We start from the raw sequence: 20079 nt of genomic DNA, 5'->3' as shown, positions 1-20079 counted from the left end.
ACAATGAATAAAAGTAGGTCTCTGCCCACATGGACCTGTTGTTATACAATCTAGACAGGGAAGACAAACATCATAACTCTTCAGTAAGTATGTAATATTTATTGCCTTGGAAGAAAACAAAGTAGGGTAAGAGAGTTAGGGAGTGGCAAATCCAAAGGGTAAAGAAAAGGAGGACAGCAATGTTATTTTATATAAGGAATCAAGGAAGACCTTTCTGTTAAGATATTTGAGCAGATACCTGAAAGATGTCAATGAGAGAATGAGCCATGCAGATAGATATCTGAGGAAAAAAGGGAACAGGCAGAACAAATAAAACATACAAAGGCACTAGAAAAGACATCTGACACTGAAGAAATAGCAAGGAGGCCAGAATGGCTGTAAAACAATAGTGGGAAGAGGTAGGAAATAGTAAGAGATGAGGTAGGGTTGAGGAAGGAAGCAGGTTAAATAGAAAAACCTTGGATTTTTCTGAGTGACATGGAAAGCTACTGAAAGATTTTAAGCAGAAGAATGGCATGATCTAACTTTTGTTTTAGAAGAATCACTGCAGAGGGGGAAGGGTGGAAGCAGGAAAGTAGACAGAAAACTACTGTAGTGACCTTGATTAGAGATAACTTAGAGCAAGGGAGCAATCCTGGCATGAAGAGAAGTGGTGAACTGGGCATATTTTTGAAGATGGAGCCAACAGGATTTCTGATATTCTGGATGTGGGGTATGATGGAAAATGGGGTTAAGGAAGAGTTCTTAGAGTTTGAGCCTATGCAGCTGGATGAACAGAGATGTCATTCCCAGAAGGAGGAGCCTCCTGCTGGGAGAGGGAGAGCAAGAGTTTGTATTAGGCATCCTAAGTCTGAGAAGCTGATTACACATCCAAGTGCAGATGTCAGGAGGACAAAGAAGTCCTAGCTGGAGTAAAATTAGAGAATCATCAGCAAGTGCATACTATTTATAAAACCACCAGACTATACAAGATCAAAAGGAGAGTAAATATGGATAAGAAATAAAAGAGATTTAAAGTCAGCCTTAAAGTTCTCCAACTATTTTGAGTTAGCAGAAATGAGAAGGATCCAGCAAAGGAGACTGCTATACTTTCCTCCACTGAATTACAAACTTTTTTTTTTTTTAAAGATTTTATTTATCTGACAGAGAGAGATCACAAGTGGGCAGACAGGTAAGCAGAGAGAGAGAGAGGAGGAAGCAGGCTCCCTGCAGAGCAGAGAGCCCGATGTGGGACTCGATCCCAGGACCCTGAGATCATGACCTGAGCTGAAGGCAGAGGCTTAACCACTGAGCCACCCAGGTGCCCCGAATTACAAACTTCTTAAGGGAAGGCACCAGTTCTTAGCACACTTAGATTGTAATAGACAATGAAGTATCTACTGAATAAGTCTGAGCGTGTACGTGTGTGGAATTTTAGCACGGACAAAGAGGAAGTTCTAATATCACATCACAAATTATATACTGGCATATATATTTTTTCCATTTGATGTAAATTGATCTATGTCAACTGCACCAAAGGTTAAAAAAAAGTTTCCTATATATAGTTATCAAGAGCACTAACTGTAAGAATCTTTAGTGTTAACAGAAATATCATACTGAAAACAAACCAATCTTGAAATTCACACATTCAAATATTTACTGAGTACCTACACTAAGATATCAGAGATAGAACAGTGAGAAAAATAGACAACGCTGCGTTCTCAACAAGCCAACACAAACGGACAATAAATGAGTAAAGATGATATGTTAGTAATTGTTAGGCAGGAACGAATCACCACAGAAATGGCGGGGGGTTGGGGGGAGGGACACGCAGCCCAGAAGGTTCCACTGAGAAAGTAACTTCTACACAAATATCTGAAGGAAGAGGGGAAAAAAGTAAGTGTTTTAGAGAAAACAGTGCTTTCGGTCATTGGCCAAAAGTAAACAATTTAAACCAAGAAGATAAACACCACTGGGAATCAAAACTGATAAGATAACAGTAGATTAACAAAAAAACAAAGATGGCCAACTCTCTGTTTACAAGATCAATGGTTCTATGCAAAGGTCACTAGACAGTATGCAGATCCTACCATACAAATTTTACATAGGACTAGAATTCCAAATACCAGACTGGGGGTAGAGATTCTGGTGCATATGCTTCTAGACATGTATGTGAGTTTGCACATATGTGCTTACATGTATGTTGGGGGCGGCGGTGTGTGCATGCATTTATACTGATAAGTCTGTACGTGTGTGTGTGTGTGTGTCCCAGAGGAGGACAATGCTCAGATAAGTAAGAAAAGAAGACATATTTATGAAGTAGTCAAGACAGTGCTAAATATCTTCTCATATACCTTATTCAATGTGTACAATGACCTTTAGAAGCATTACTGTTACCTTTTATAAATTTAAAAAAAATGTTACATGGCTAATAAGGTGATTTAATAGAAATAAAATTCCAAAGCCTAGTCTTTCCTTTTCACTTTTTTTTTTTTTTTAATTTGACAGACAAAGATCACAAGTAAAGCAGAGAGGCTGGCAGAGAGAGGCAGAGAGGCTCCCTGCTGAGTAGAGATCCCAATGTGGGGCTTGATCCCAGAACCCTGAGATCATGACCCAAGCCGAAGGCAGAGGCTTAACCCACTGAGCCACCCAGGTGCCCCTCCTTTTCACTTTTAATGTCTTTCTGAATATGACTGTGCTTAGAGGAACAGACACCTATTCCTTTCTGAAATTATCCTAACGTGCCCTGAAGGCCAAATATATTTCAAAGACTACAAAGTTAAGAACCAAGACAGATCTTAGTGGGATTAACCCCTAAGAGAAACTGCAAACCAGGGTCCTAAATGAGATGATCCAAAGACAAAGATTATTTGGGGTGAGAATAAAGCTGACTCATAATAGCTATCATTTACTGAATAAATATATACATTATATATGGCAGATTTTTTTAAAGATTTTATTTATTTATATGACAGAGAGAGATCACAAGTAGATGGAGAGGCAGGCAGAGAGAGAGAGGGAAGCAGGATCTCTGCTGAGCAGAGAACCCGATGCGGGACTCGATCCCAGGACCCTGAGATCATGACCTGAGCCGAAGGCAGCGGCTTAACCCACTGAGCCATCCAGGCGCCCATATATGGCAGATTTTTTAAGGGCCTTCATATACATTATTTCACGATCTTCAAAGTAACTTCCTCCGAGTGATTTTTTTTTTTCAAAATATAGAAATTGGGGGTAGAGTCATCACATTCCAGAAGACACAATTCAAGCAAGTTCTGAAGGTGGGAAAAAAGGGGAGCACCTACAAGGAGGCAGTGAATAGTAAAAAGTGACTAAAGCATAAAGGCAGATAAAAGGGGAATAAGAAGAGATAAGACTACTGTAAAGAAAGGGTGGAATCAACAGAATCTGAAATGCCAAGCTAAAAAGTTTTAATTTTCTTCAGTAGACACAAGGGTCACTAAAAGTTTCTGTGTGGTTGGATCCAATGCTTCAGAGATACAGGACCTATACTAAGGTACTGAAAGAGAAATGGGAGGGAAAGAAAGATGGAAGAAATACTACAGAGATAGAATTGACAGAATTTGCCCTGAGTGCCTCAGGATATGATGTTCTAAACAGGAACAGCAAGCTGAACAGAGGATTAGAACCTCCGATGGGGAAATGAAAAAAATATGCAAACTTTATCATTTATATTCATAACCAAAAAAATGAAGGAAAATGAATCCAAAATACACTTGAAAATATATAGTCTCACTGTTGACAAGTTTAGTATAAAATTAAAATGTGCTATGCTAGGGGCGCCTGGGTGGTTCAGTCAGTTGGGCGTCTGCCTCCTGCTCAGGTCATGATCTCGGGGTCCTGGGATCAAGCCCTCCATCAGGCTCCCTGCTCGGTGTGAGGCTTACAGCTCCCTTTCCTGCTCCCCCTGCTTGTGTTCCCTCTCTCCCTGTGTCTCTCTCTTTCAAATAAATAAAATTTTTTTTTAAATGTGTTATGCTATTTAATTATGCATAAGATAATCCTGTATATTAACATATTGTAAGGTCTTTCAAATTTTCTTACAAAGTTCAGTTTTTATTTCTGCAAGAAGATAAAAGGTGTACAAAATTAAATTGTTCATCAACAAAACTATGAAAGTATACTTTACCCAGTACCACTACTACTTATGTTACAATTACAGCCCATACGTAACAGTACCATGGCCATGCAGTACACTAAGTCATCCAATTGTTTCACAACCCCTTTGAAAGATTAGAAAGACTGTAATTCCCAACTTACAGAAGAGGAAACTGAGGCTCAGAGAGGTTAGGTGATTACTAGAAAAGTTGCAGAAAAAAAAATACTTTCAACATGCTACATTACCATTTAGCATTCATTTGATTTCTATACACCTAATCAATACTTTGTATAGGATAAAGAAATCTTACATGAGAAGAACTGCCATAATCACATCTGACCTTCCCAAGAGTCTCCTCACCCTCTTCAAAGTATGTCAGATTGCCCTAGGTGTATGGTAACAAAAAGTGGGGAAGGTGCCTAAAAACTGCTGAGGAGAACATGGTTATGAAGCTGCTATTTCCCTCCTTAGCTGTCACCTTGAAAGTACCACTGAGAAGTTATAAATTTGTGATATTATTTGGGCATAGGATGAGAAACGGTACCAACAGGCAATGGTGACTGCTGGAATATCTCCTACTCAGTACAGTAGGGCTTTTCAATGCATAAATTAACTCAGATAACTAGACTGTCAGCAATTTTTCTCACTCCCAGTAAATGATAAATTATCTTTAAAATATATATATAACCTGAGATCTTTAATCTCATTCAACTGATAAATCATAAAAAAATTGACACACTGCATAATCCCTAACAGAAACGTGGTTCTGCTTAACAACAGGCACTATAATATTAACATGGAACCTGGAAGGTTAAAGAAATCAGGAATAATAGTTTCAGTAACACTGAACTCCTATTCCATCGTAAAAATAAAGCACCGTGTAATCATCAACATGCCTAAAGCAAGGTAATGCCACTAGCAAGCACCTGATTGGGCAAAGGGCTCCAGGAATCCCGCAGTCTTTAGAGGGTTAGCATAGATGCTGTACGCAAAGAACTTGCTTTGTGCCTATAAAACATCAACAATATATAAGTACAATTCTTTTTTTTCTTTTTAAGACTTATTTTATTTATTTTAGAGACAGAGAGAGAGGTGAGGTGGAGGGGCAGAGGGAGAGAATCCCAAGCAGACTCCCTGTTGAGCACGGAGCCCAATGCAGGGCTGGATCCCATGACCTGAGATCATGACCTGAGCCGAAATCAAGAACTAAACACTCAACTGACTGAGCCACCCAGGCGCCCCTTTAAGTACAATTCTTGAGAAAGCATACAAAGTTAAAGCATAAACTCCAGGGCAACTCCTAAAAAATGCCCTAGTAGGTAAGATGCAACTCCTCAGTGGAAAAGTCTACAGCATATAATCAGGAGCCTCTTGCTTTACACAAGTCATCTGCACGATAATTATCATAAATCATACAGTTATCTATATTGCTATCATATTAATCACCTCTCACTGAAGTTTAGTCAAGAACAAGAAGTTAGGAAACTGCTGTACATAAAAAGGCAAGTTTCGCAAGGTATTGCCAGGAAGTGTCCATGGGTTATACAGATACGTCACCAAGTTGCGGGCATGATCTTCCTGTGGTTTGTCTTGCCCACTTCAGGTTTCACTTTTGAACGTATGCTGATTCCTAAGCTCCCTACAGCCCCTTTCTCAAGTAGCAAACCAAACTTCGAAGCACATGTGGTAGGAATCTCTCCTGATAGGCCAATGGTTCCTACAGCTACATGAAACTTAGCAAGTCTCCGAAGCTGACCAACAGAACCCAGTATGGCAAGCAAATGAAAAGCCAGGTGGTAGTAAAACTAAAGGCAAATAGATAGGACACATATGGGACATGGTGGCTCCTTCTGATAATGGCATCCTGGGGGCCCAAATGCAAAACAGGACTCACTATGATCCAGTACTTAAAAAAAAAAAAAAAAAAGAAAAGAAAAAAGTAGCACCCAGATACAAATAAGTTGTACCTACAAATGTGCATGTACAAGTATATGCATGTTATGTGTTCCAGGAGAACCATTTACAAGCACAGACAAAAGCATGAGCATAGTCAGGCAGACAGAAAAGTAACAGTTTTTGTAAATCACCTAAATAGTATTAAAGGTAAAATTTCATAGCATCCCAACATTCTAATTTTACTGAATATCCATAACATTAGACCATAACCAATTTAGTGATAATTACCAACTTTCTGACAACAGAAATACACTCATCAGTTCTTCTGAATACACCATCTGACAGGCAAACCGGTAGACAAACGGACAGTGACCTCGGTAACTTACAGACCTTCTGAAAACCTGGCTCTGCCTTTTTAAATCCTGAGCAAAAAAACCTTTTTGTTTGCATACAATCTTTTTCATGAATTTAGATTAAATGAAATAATTTGCAAAGTAGGACACAGTACTTGCAAAAAGGAAATATATTCAAAAAAAATTAGTTCACTTCCCCTATCCACTAAGAATATTTTATATAAAATTGTTCAAATTCAGGGACACCTGGGTGCTCAGTAGGTTAAGCCATTGCCTTCGGCTTGGGTCATGATCCCAAGCTCCTGGAACTGAGTCCCACGTCAGGCTCCTTGCTCAGCAGGGAGCCTGCTTCTCTCTCTGCCTCTGCCTGCCACTCTGCCTGCTCGTGCTTGCTCTCTCTGACAAATATATAAAGTCTTTAAAAAATACATAAATAAAAATAAAATTGTTCAAATTCAAAACTAAGAGGTTCTGTACCACTCACACAACTGTTATATTTTAAAGGATCAAAATTATGCTTTTTACTTCATTCCTCTGAAACAAAACATTGAATTTTTTTAAAAAGTCACTTTTCGAATACAAAACAACTGGTGAAAATAGGCAAAGTATATGGGATTTCACTATACTGCTCCTACAGATTTTTGCTAGAAATTCTATAAAAATAAAAGGTTACCAAAAAAAAGACAAAAAGTTGATCTTACTTTCAGGGACATTCAAAATGTTACCAAGTCTAACATTTGGCTACCCTTATTTTTATAGACAGGAATAATTTTCAATAGTAGAGCAAAAGAACTTGGACTAAAATTGTATTAAATTCTTTTAATAAAGAATTCTTTAATAAAGAATTTTAATTATTTAATTATTTTAATAAATAATTCTTTTAATAAAGTCATTTTTCATAACATAGTAATACACAAATACTCTATAGAAAATTAAACCATTATAAGCAAAGCTGATTCACTTTGTTCACCACTGAGGTAACCAATGTTTTATCTCCTTTCAAACATCTTTCTATGCGTTTTCCCAAATACACGTAAAAAAAGATAAAACAGGTACCATTCTAACGACTTGCTTTTACTCAATGATACATCTTGACGTTCTTTCCTTTCATACTCTGGAAATACCTCATTCTTTTTTGCTGCTATAGAATATTTATATTAACATATTACTTAGCCATTTCCCTACAATGCGCACTTAAGTTGTCTCTAATTGTTTCACCAACAAGGCAACATTATAAACCTTTATATATACCTCTTTTGCAAATATCCAAGTGTTTCCGTAGGGTAGACATGCAGTAGAAACGCATGGGGAATAAACATTTAGATTTTTTAACAGATCTTGCCAAAATGCTCTCCAAAACTGCTTTATACATTTAAGTTCACAGTAACAGTGAGCAAAGTTACATATATCCCGAAACCCCCACCAAATACTGAAATTAACAAGCTTTTCTCTTTTCACAAACTGAGAGCCTTTAAAAATTTGCATTTTCCTGATTAATTTTTATTAAATCTGATCAGTATTTTCTTATGTTTACTGGCCTTTTTTTTATCTCTTTCTGTGAAATGTCTGTTCATATATTTTATTTTCCTAATGCCCTTTTCCTTTTAAAAATCTTCATGAACTTTTTATATATTCTGGACACTAACAAATACAGAGGCGGTATAGCATATAGATTAGGAGCAACAGGATGGACCCTGGAGCAAGTCTGTTCAGTTTGAATTACAGCTCCACCACTCACTAGCTGTCTGATCTTGGTCAAGTTACTTAGTTTAGCTATCTTGTGCCTCAGTTCCCCACCTGTAAAATGTGGATAATAAATGTTATAGAGTTACCATAAGGATTACATTACTTAATTTGCCAGGGCGCCTGGGTGGCACAGTTGGCTAAGCATCTGCCTTTGGCTCAGGTCATGATCCCAGCCCCACATCAGCCTCCCTGCTCAGCAAGGAGTCTGCTTCTCCCTCACACTCTCCCCCTCTGCCTCTCTCCAGGTCTTGTGCTCTCTCTCTCACTTTCACTCTCAAATAAATAAATAAAATCTTTTAAAATAATAAATAATTTGGGCGCCTGGGTGGCTCAGTGGGTTAAGCTGCTGCCTTCAGCTCAGGTCATGATCTCAGGGTCCTGGGATCGAGTCCCACATCGGGCTCTCTGCTCAGCAAGAAGCCTGCTTCCCTCTCTCTCTCTGCCTGCCTCTCCGTCTACTTGTGATCTCTCTCTGTCAAATAAATAAATAAAATCTTTAAAAAAAAAAAAAAAAAAAAATAATAATAATAAATAATTTAATATGCTTAAAGGGCTTTAAAACAGTACCTGACACAGAATATGTGAAATGCCAGTGTTTTATTTTTGTCAACAGGATTTACTGTAAATAACCTCTCACAATCTACTATTTGTCTCTTAACCCGTTTATAAATCCTCACTTATCTTTCCTCAAAAAGTTCTTTTTCCATCTCTCTTCTAACATCAGAAATTATATAAGCAGATGAAACCAACAAACTGACTCCCCTCACTGGATCTCACAACCAACTTCTCAAGAATAAATGCACACATCAGCCAAAGCATCTAAATTTTTAAAGATCTTTCTACTAAAAAAATAACTAGCTTCCTTACTGCATAAAGCATTCCCAAAAATCAGTAAGAAGACTAAAGGATCAAACAGAAAAAAAAGAAAAAAAGGACAAACAAAATAAACAAGTTCACCCAAAAAATGGAAATAAAAATGGCTCTTAAAAATATGAAGAGAGGGCACCTGGGTGGCTCAATGGGTTAAGCCTCTGCCTTCAGCTCAGGTCATGATCTCAGGGTCCTGGGATCAAGCCCTGAATAGGGCTCTCTGTTCAGCAGGGAACCTGCTTCCTGCTCCCTCCCTTTCTGCCTACTTGTGATCTCTCTCTCTCTCTGTCAAATAAATAAAATCTTTTAAAAAATTTTTAAAAATAATATGAAGAGATCATCAAACTCATTTAGAAGAAGTGCAAATTAAAACTACGGGGCGCCTGGTTAGCTCAGTGGATTAAGCGTCTGCCGTCAGCTCGGGTCAGGATCTCGGAGTCCGGGATTGAGCCCCGCATCGGGCTATCTGCTCAGCAGGGAAGCCTGCTTCCCTTCCTCTCTCTCAGCCTGCCTCTCTGCCTACTTGTGATCTCTTTCTCTGTCAAATTAATAAATAAAATCTTTAAAAAAAAAAAAAGCAAATTAAAACTACAAATCAGATGTTCCTTTGCATTAGACCAGTAAAGATCAAGACATTTTAAAATACACACTATGTGAGCAAAGAAAGAATCATTCATTTGTTGCTAGTGAGAGCAAAAATTGCTACAGTTTCTGTGGAAAGCAATTTGGCAGTGTCTTTCCAAAATAAAAATACACATGCCAATTCATCAATTTAACATTGAGGAATTTATCCTACAGACAGACACATACATTCATATCAAAAATGACATAACAGGGGGTGCCTGAGTGGCTCAGTCGTTAAGCATCTGCCTTTGGCTCAGGTCACGGTGCCGGGGTCCTGGGACTGAAACCCGCATCGGGCTCCCTGCTTGACGGAAAGCCTACTTCTCCCTCTCCCAATCCTCCTGCTTGTGCTCCCTCTCTTGCTGTGCCTCTCTCAGTCAAATAAATAAATAAAATGAAAGCTTTTTTAAAAATGACGTAACACGGTTATTTATTGCAGTACTGTTTGTAATAGCAAAAACTGCAAATACCTACATGTCCATCAATAGGGGACTGGTCAAATAAACTGTGGTATATCCAGATGATGCAATATTAAGCCAACTGTTTAAAAAAAAAAAAAAAAAAAAGGCAGCTCCCCATATAGACAGATACCACAAATCTTCAAGCTACTATCACTAAGTATAAAAAAAAAGGATGCAAACAACGTACATATTTTGCTACAATTTACACATTGGTGAGAGAGACTAATACTCATACATTTATGTTTGTAAATGCTTAAATAATCTCTGTAAGCATACATAAGAAACTAGTACTGCTTGCTTGTGGAAAGGGAATAGCTAGGGGCAACAGAAATAAGAAAACTTAATTTTAAATGTATACTCCTTAGCACCTTTTCACAGTTTTGTACCAGGTATTATATCCCAGGTATCTGTATTATCTAATCAAACAAATAAGTAAATAAATCTTTTTAAAAAATAAATTAATTAGGGCGCCTGGGTGGCTCAGTGGGTTAAGCCGCTGCCTTCGGCTCAGGTCATGATCTCAGGGTCCTGGGATCGAGCCCCGCATCAGGCTCTCTGCTCAGCAGGGAGCCTGCTTCCTCCTCTCTCTCTCTGCCTGCCTCTCTGCCTACTTGTGATCTCTCTCTCTCTCTCTCTCTCTGTCAAATAAATAAATAAATAAATAATCTTAAAAAAAAAAAAAAAGACTGCTCTTTCCAAAAAAAAAAAAAAATTAATTAATTAAAACCTCCCTGTGATCACACCACACTTTCTGCTGGTACTCTTTAAATGATCACAGGGGCTCCTGGGTGGCTCAGTTGGGTGTCTGACTCTTGATTTCGCTCAGATCATAATTTCAGGGTGTGAGATTGAGCCCCGCATAACACCTGCTTAAAATTCTCTCTCTCCCTCTCTCTCTCTACCCCCGTCCCTCCCCACTCCAATGCTCACGCACCCTCTTTTTCTCTGTCTCTTATGAATGAATGAATGAATGAATGAATAAATAAATAAATAAATAAATAAATAAATAAATGAAATGGTCATACACAGCAGGTTGCTAAACTACTCAAGTAGTTGTGGCTAGTCTGTTCAACTGGCAAAAGCAGAAGTTCGCCATCCTTGGGGTCCATTATCACTCCCTATGGAATATTTCAAACCCAGAGATGTCCAAGTACCACCAGAGAAATTCTGATTCAGTAGGTAGTACAGACTGGGCACAGAATTTTTTAAGTTCACGGGTGACACTGATAGGCAGTCAGGACTGAAAACAGCTGAGTTACAGCATGAATTACACAAACAGGTAAAAAACAGGCTCAATCTCCATTTAGGTCACAAGCACAGTTTCATCACTAATCCTAACTACTTCACAAAGTCTTTAAAAAGGAACACCTGGGTGGCTTAGTTGGTTAAGCGTCTGCCTCCGGCTCAGGTCATGATCACGGGGTCCTGGGATGGAACCCTGTATGGGACTCCTTGATGAGCGGGGAGCCTGCTTCTCCCTCTGCCTGCTCTCTCTTTCTCTCTCTGACAAATAAATAAATAAAATCTTAAAAAAAAAAAAAAAGGAATAGATGAGGGGTGCCTGGGTGGCTCAGTCAATTAAGTGTCTGCCTTCGGCTCAGGTCATATCTCAGATCCTGGGACTGAGCCCCACACAGGTCTCCTTGCTCAGCAAGGAGCCGGCTTTTCCCTCTCCCTCTGCCTGCTGCTCCCCCTGCTTGTGCTCTCTAACTCCCTGTCAAATAAATAAAATCTTTAAAAAAAAAAAAAAGGAACAAATGAGAGTGTGTAGATAGCAGAATGAAAATGTACTACTACTTCTAGATATATTACTACAGAGGCAATACAATTGCTTCATATATTAAATGCAGTACATCTGCAACATTCATACTAATGACAAATTCATTCTACCTAGCATTAGAAAGAACTTTGATAGTAATGGATTAGTGCTCCACAGGCACACAAGCATTAACTGTGTAACACTTCGAATAGCCGAGTGTCAAGTTCTTCATTTGTAAAATGAGTGGATACAATTTGTTCCCCACCTTCCAGCTCTAAACCTTAGTAATTCTCTAAAGCCAATCACTATTTAGGATAGACTTTAGGATAAACTAGTAAGGGCTTTTTCATCCCATTCACAGCCTAGGCTCAATTCACAGCCCAGAGGGCTAATGCCCTAACAGACACTAGCTATTATGTACTGCTGAATAAATTAATAGTCACAGAAAAATATTTAAGATTCAAACAACCTTCATTAATAAGTCTCACAAAAATATTTCAAACAGTGCATCTTATACAAAACAGGCATATGAAAAACATTTAAGCATTAAAATAAAAACATCTCATGTAATGTTTTAAAGCAAATGGTTCAATTTAAAGATTTTATTTATTTTTTATTTATTTGGCAGAGATCATAAGTAGGCAGAGAGGCAGGCAGAGAGAGAGAGAGGAGGAAGCAGGCTCCCCGCTAAGCAGAGAGCCCGATGCGGGGCTCGATCCCAAGACCCTGAGATCATGACCTGAGCTGAAGGCAGAGGCTTTAACCCGCTGAGCCACCCAGGCGCCCCGCAAATGGTTCAATTTAAAAAGCAACTAAGACTTAGTGCTAGAATGGATGTTAAAGACCACTCTCATTTTACAAGTGAAAAAAGAGGGAGTCAGCAGAGCTAATGAATTTGCCCAAACTCATTCTGTCATTAACGATATTCCTAGCACCAAGTCCACAATAACAAATTTGTCAATTATTGTTCATTGATGTTTGCATGTACACTGGTAAAACGTTATAAAGCATTATTTTAGCTACTAATTTTTGATGACTGAAATTATATACAAAACTAAAGACAAACCATAAGAATTTCTTAATATACATGACGTGTCTTAATTTACATTGATGACTACATAAAACTGTTAGCAGCTCTTAAAAGAGAAGAGAACTTTATTAGTAAATAAAAGATGTAATCTGGTGTTATTGTCAAATAATTTCATAATGCACATTAAAAAGGAAATAGGATTGGTATTTAAGATTAAAGGATAAAATAATTTTATTTCAGCTACATTAGTTCCACAGTCTCTTAGAAGCTATTCAAAGAGTTCAAAAAACAAAAACCTCTATGAACTTATTGCGGTTTACCTCCCGTCTTCCTCAGAGAAATGATTAGCAGACTGCTCTGTGAACTTTTACAAAGAACCCTTTTCTCTCATTTCTATCCATCTGAAAGATGGATTCTTCCTCAATCCTAAATAACTCATCATCTCATTTCAAATTTTTGAGAATAATGAATTCTTAGCATGAACAAACCTTTTAGCATCTTTCCCTCTATTAATTTATTAAATAACTTATCTAATTTCAAATATCTTAGCATGAATAAACTTTTTAATCTCTCCCTCTCAATTCTATTGTGTGATCAATAAAATGTCTTGATTTATACCTTAGAGTACCAAAAAATTCAAACCTTTCATAACAGACAAAAACACTTACTATATCAGGTATGATTATGAGATTTTTCTTTTCCATGCTCAGGAACAATTAGTAGCAATATTCATGGAGTACAGTCAGGTAACAATATTCAAATCTCCTAATAAAAAGCACTCACAGCATTTAAAAAATTTAATCCTTTTCCTAATGAGGCAACTTTGGCATCAGTTCAAACATAAGCTCAATTGGCACTGTGATTTTGAAAGGAATGAACTTCCTGTCACAAACCCATGTAGTTTTCTTTCAACAATACTATTATCTTCTAGTTTATCTGTAAAATTTACAAAACGGTTTCACATCTAGTATTTCAAATCCTCCTCAGGATAACATAGTGAGAAATAGGGCATTTTTCTAAAGGCCTATTATGTCCCAGGCATTATGCTGACAATGGGAAAGTTAAAAGGAAAAAAAAAAAAAAAAAAAAAAGAATGAATTCCACCCTGGAAGAGCTTGCAGTCTAATGGGAGAAAATAAATGAACAATTTCTATAAAATGTGCTAGAGTATGGACAAGGAATTACAACTCCCCAGCGGTACTAGGGCCTAACAGTTTCTCTCCAGGGATGGGGGTGGTGATGCCCCAAAGGCAGCTTTGGTCAGGAGATCACATGCAGCAGGCTTCTGAAGGATGTGTAGGGGGTTCCTGACATAAGTACAGGGTGGCGGAAAGGAGAAAGACACTTCCAGGCAGGGGGACATGTACAAACTGGCTAGTGATGAAGCATTATTCCCATTTTAAAATTGAGGAAGATAGGGGCGCCTGGGTGGCTCAGTGGGTTAAAGCCTCTGCCTTCGGCTCAGGTCATGATCCCAGGGTCCTGGGATTGAGCCCCACATCGGGCTCTCTGCTCTGCAGGGAGCCTGCTCCCCCCTCTTTCTCTCTGCCTGCCTCTCTGCCTACTTGTGATCTCTGTCAAATAAATAAATAAAATTAAAAAAAAAAAAGAGATGAGGAAGATAAGCTCAAAAGGTAAGTGAGTAGTCTAAAATCACATGAATAATAACAATGTATGAAACAGAATACAATCCTTCTGATTTTAATCAGCTTTGTATACCAGAAAATGCCAGTAAGCATTGACAAGAACATCAGATAAAGATTAATTTTTTATCTCCTATTTATTCCTTCCCAAGAGATTGTCCATGTCTGACCAAGATCCTGGCAGAAGGGGAGAAATGACTGGAGAAGTGGATTTATTTAATTCTCAAATCAATTCTGTGAGATAAGTAATTTTATTATACCCATTATACACACAAAAATACAGAGGTACAGGGGTGCAGGGGTGGCTCAGTTAAGCATCTGATTCTTGGTTTCAGAACATGCACACTCTCTCTAAAATAAATAAAATCTTAAAAAGAAAAAAAAAAGAATACAGAGACACAAAAAGGTTAACAATTGGTAATTAAGAGAAGATTCAAATCCAGGTGACTAACCTGACCAAGCTTCTAAACTCAAGCACTTAACCAGACCCCAAAGATCCTACTTTGCCTAAGAGCTCTACATCACTTGGTCTAGAGAGACCAAGGAGACCAAGTAAGTTCTGGATCACATCATGATGCCACAGGTCTCACACTGTACTACACATCTCAATACTCACATAAATCCTCAGATTTGGCTCCCTTACCAATCTGAGGAGACCAATCCTTAGATTCTGGTCTCCCTTGAGTAGGTAAACCCACGAAGAAGGTGGCATGGGCTCTTTCAGCAACATTCTTATATTCTGATTACCAGCTGATTTAATTAGATGAAAGCAAACTTAACAAAAAGTGGTAACCAAAAGACATAAAATAACAGCACGAAGCTTGAAAAGTACAAAGAAGAAAGCTCCAATCCCTCTTTCTCGCTTGGGAGGTGGGCAATGCAAAAGTGCTTCAGGTACATGTAAGCATACCTGCCACTCACTGCATGGCAGCTCACACTAAAGGATGGAGTCCATAGTACCTTAATTTTCTTTATCAAGGGTTCATATGACAACTCAACAGGGACTTCAACAACCATCCCTGCCTCTTGAATATTAGGGAAGCTGACCATTTGGAATGACCATGGTTTCCAAGGGCACCAAAATGACCTCTGGGAATTGAGGATTAGCACAGAAGACAAAATACTATCAGCAACACTGGATTTGCTAATGTTAGTTGACTGACCACAAAATGGGTTTCCCATCTGTCAATCTGGTTATTTCACTTGTGAAGGATATGAGAAAATACTGGAATGAAACCCCTAAAGAAGACAGTAGACTATTATCTCTACAACTTTAAAGATACATAAATCTAATCCATCCTCACTTTTTGTGGTAGCATCTGGAGTTGGAGGGTCCTATCCAGGTCTAGGAAAAAGGATGTTCCTCTGAGGCTCACTTTGAATCCTACTGAACTCTAACTCTCCAGATTAGAGGCTCTCAAACAGCAGTCTTAAATCTGCCAGCACATCTCCAGTCTAGTGGGTACTACTAGGCTTTCCTCTTGAGGTCTCCCAATATGGTGAAAAGGAAAGCTGACGTGGTTACCCACACCCTCAAGTTGCTTAGTATCTTCACTGTCAGGATCACCACCATCCCATATCTGTGACTTTAGCACCTGCTGATGACTCCTCCAGCCCCCACCCTGTAAAACCCATATGTCAGTTTCAGGGAAACAGAAAACAGCATCTCTTCACAGGGTTTTGAAGATCAACCAACTGTGGATTATACCAGCTAAAAGAAGGGCAAATAAATGGAGAGGGAGGTGGGGAGAAGCTTCATATATAAGTATCCTAATACATCTTTTCTAAAAAGCAGATATTCAGTGACCTGAGCTATAAGCCAAGCAATTCCAAAAGCAAGAAGTGAACTAAAATAACAAATAGGACACCTCAACTATGGTTAAAATGGTAATACCATTCCCAGCAACTGGATGATCAATCCCCAAATCTGGGTAGTGGGGTTTTTATAAAGCACAGAGACAAAGCTGTGTTTCTGTACTTGTATGTCTGAGTTTCACTCACAGTGGTATCTCCTATTGTGATATCTCTGCTATGGAGCAGGTGAAGGTGCAGGGCAGCTAAATCCTCCTGGAAACAGCCCAACCCTAACTCTCAATTCCAAGATGTGTGTATGTAGTTCCATGGTATAACCTGCAGCTCTATAAACCAGAGGCTCCAGTGGATAGTGCCTAGCATCGTGACAGTAAAATGAAAAAGGGGTAAAATTTGGAAAATTAGATCAAGTCAAACCATTTACAATTTCCCCAAATGTTAAATAAGATATATATATAAATATTAAATATAAGACTTAATCTGAATTTTGAAAAGATTTTATAACCTATAAAGTAATTTTAATATTGGGAACATAGATATGGACAAGATCTATTTCTCTGATGTCATCTTCCAGGTTTTGAGAATTGTACTCAAGATCTCAAGTTGCCTAGGACTACTTCTGGGAACAAAAAGATGAGAAAATTTAACATGCCTGCCTCTGAGATTTAATAAAATCTCAGTATTTGAAGAGGGGAGCAACCTGAAAAGAGGAAAGGGGGAGAATCCAAGCTCAATTAATAATATCATTATTCAGGAAGAGGAAAATTTTACATCCTGTGCAACAAAGAGCATTGTTAGCCATTTTATTGCACTTCGATTTTCTTCTTATAAAGTAAAAAAGTACTCCTCCTACTAAGGGTTATTTGTCGGAAAGATGAAGCATATTTCCATTCTGAGATACTGAATAAAGAAAAAAAGGTGATTTTTGACAAAAACAAAAATTTGTTTTATTGATGTATCTTACAAATAGCAAAAAAAAAAAAAAGAAAAAAAAGAAAAAAGAAAATGAAAAGGCGTTTCCCCTGAATAAACTACTGTGAAAAAATTTTAACTCTGACGCTCAGTCACTTTTTAAAAACAAATACCCAAATGACTGAATTCAAATGGTCTATTGTAACGCTCAGAGCTTCTGAGCAAAAATTCTATATTAAGTCAACTAATATGGCTCGCTCACAAAAGTAACAATTAAATGCACGAGAAAGAAAGGAATTAAGTGGGTTAAGTGCGGGCTGGATGACTGTGTTTTGAGACCTGCTCACAGGAAGCCACTACATCCTGTCTTAAGTCCCTGTCAGTCACATTGTCTCTCAATCCAAGTCCCCGCCGCAGCGAGGTGGGGCGAGTACAGGTGTCCGGCCCCAAGCCCCTCCCAGCGCGCTCACTCGCGAACACCGGGAGCTGCGGTCGCCAGAGTCCCAGGACGGCCTGTTTCCTCCAGCTCGGGGCGCCTTTTTCAACCTCCAACAGGCTCGTGAGCCCAGGAAGCAGGCAGCCCCCTCCCCTCCCGCCAGCCCCACTTCCCCGCCCTCCTCCTCCTCCGGCCGCGCCTCCCGTAATTACAGCTCCGCTCCCACCTCGGGGCCGCTCCCCGGCGCCCGTACCGCCGGGAGGCCTTCGTACCAGGGCTGCCGGAAACTCCCCACGCCCCCGGCTCACGCCCCCGGCCCCCGCCCCCGGCTGGGGCGTCCCCACGTCCAGGCCGCGCCCCGAAACCGAGCCCCTCAGGCCCGCGCTGCTCCGGGGGCCCCTGGGGCCCCCCTCCACGCAAATTCCCGGCTTTCCACTCCCTCCGACAAGAGCAGCCCCAGCCCACGCCGCCCCGTCGAGGCGACGACTCCCCCAACACACCCCCCTTCCAACCTCACCCGTGCCGGCCCTCCCCGCGCGCCTCGCCGGCCCCGGTACGGGCCCCGGTCCCCGTCTGCCCAGGTCCCCTCTCCGCCCCGCCATCTGAGTCCGGATCGGCGTCGCCACCCCCGCGCGCCCGCCGCCCCCTCAGCCCCGCGGCGGCCCCCGCCGACCGCCGGGTGGGTCCTCTCAGCCCGGCCCCGGCTTACAGATCTTGCCCCGCAGGCTCTGCAGCACTCGGACTTCTCGACTGTCCTCGTCCCCGGCCTCGGGCTCAGCCGTCGCAGTCGCCACCGGCGCCTCGGAAGAAGCCGCCGCAGCAGCAGGCGCCGCCGCCGCCATGGTGCCGCCCGGCCCGTGCCGCAGCCCCGCCGCCTGCGTAGCCCGCGAGGCGGAGCCCAGCGGCGGCCTAGGCTGGGGCGAGCGGCGCGCCTGGCCCCGCCCCCGGTCCGCAGCCTGGCTCGCCCCGCCCCGCCCCTGTCCCGCCCCCGCCCCACCCGGGTCCCTGCAGTCGCCGCCCGCCCCCCACCCCCACCTTCAGCCTCCCCGAAGCAGGGCCGTTCGGGCGCGAACCCAAGCGCTAGCTTTCCTGCTCTTTGCCCCCATAAAAGCCCAGGCGCTAGCCAAGTGCTGCTCCAAGTTGTGGCTCAGAGCAGCCCTGAAACCCCATGAGGGAAAACCCCAGCCCTCTCGAGATCCCCAAATCCTTCTGGGAATTAGGCTCCCCACCACAAGCGGACTACCACAGCTTCTAACGCTCGAGGGAACTCCCTGTGGAAAGATAACAGAGTGGAATTTGACAGTTGAGAGCGCCTCAAAACTACCTTATTCAAAAAGAACCAAGAGGTGTGCTAGAGATTCCCTAATAACATCCGCGTGCTCCCTACCCGAAAGCCACGCCGCCACACACACAAATCTTCGCTTTTGAGTACAAAAGCTGGTTCAAAAAAAGGATATTAGCCCCCAATTACAACAGGAGAGCAGCATGGGAGATCCTCCCACGGAAGAATTCTGAAGCTCTAACCACCACTTGTGTATTTTGGAAACAGCGCATAGAAGGATCGGGTCCCATCCCTTCCCTAGCGCCCATCAGTGGGCTTGCTAAAAAGTTGATTGACACTAGGACATTCGTAAATCTTTGACTAGCTGTTAGCTTTATTTCAAGGGAACTCTTTACACTGAGTAAACTGCGTGAATAATACCCTGGTATGAGATGAGGAAGATGATTTCCTGGTCTTGAGGTTGTTAACTGCACTTCCCTAAGAGGAAAGAAACTGTGACTTAATAGGGCAGGGTAGTTGTTTTCCAGGGCAACAATAGGAATCATTCCCTCTGTCAACAAATATTTTTTGAGGGTCAGACTTAATAATAGCCTCAGAGAGAGCTCCAGCCCTCCAGCGGCTCAGTCTGGGAGAGATACAGGAAAAGGAGAGAGGCACTAGAGAAAAACCCTAAAATGAGGAAACTGGAGAGACTTGGAAGGCCTTCCTGGGAAATGCACTGAGGAGTGAACTGAAGGTCAGCAGGGAGAGGCACAAATGTGCCAAGGAGGAGAAGTCATTTGTGCAAAGTACCAGCAACCAGAAAGAATGGCCTTAGTCTGTGTCTTTTGCTGAGGAGTGACACTGCTGTTTCCATGTGTGCTGGGGGGGGGGGGGCCTCTCGGTGATGATTACATTTGTTGGAGAAAGTGAACCTATCTTCTCTTATTTGGATGTTTTGTTGTCATGTCGAACAAGAAGTCCCAAACTGAACTCCCTGTCTTCCTTTGCAGATCTGAGTTCATAGCCCTCATCTGTTATCCGGGCTAGACTCTGACTCTTTTTTTTTTTCAGCTCTTGACTTATACTGTTTTCAGCTGCCGCATAATTCTGTTTCTGCCAAAATCGTTTCTCTTTCTTCTTTCCATTCCATTCCCTATCATTGTACTTGTTA

At 40.9% G+C, this 20079-nt stretch overlaps 1 protein-coding gene across 2 annotated transcripts in view; it reads right to left on the bottom strand.

Moving 5' to 3' along the window:
* RASA2 (RAS p21 protein activator 2) overlaps positions 1–18525 on the bottom strand; it is a 125520-nt gene extending 106995 nt beyond the window's left edge. For both annotated transcript variants that reach the window (XM_047726514.1, XM_047726520.1), the window contains exon 1: positions 18354–18525. In XM_047726514.1, coding sequence (XP_047582470.1) covers positions 18354–18486 — 133 coding nt within the window. In that variant the 5' untranslated portion in view covers positions 18487–18525. The remainder of the gene's footprint in view (positions 1–18353) is intronic.
* Between the last annotated feature and the right edge of the window lie 1554 nt (positions 18526–20079).

This window comes from Lutra lutra, chromosome 1, assembly GCF_902655055.1.
Source record: "Lutra lutra chromosome 1, mLutLut1.2, whole genome shotgun sequence".
In the NCBI taxonomy this organism is placed as follows: domain Eukaryota; kingdom Metazoa; phylum Chordata; class Mammalia; order Carnivora; family Mustelidae; genus Lutra; species Lutra lutra.
This window is presented reverse-complemented; position numbering and strand designations above follow the sequence as displayed.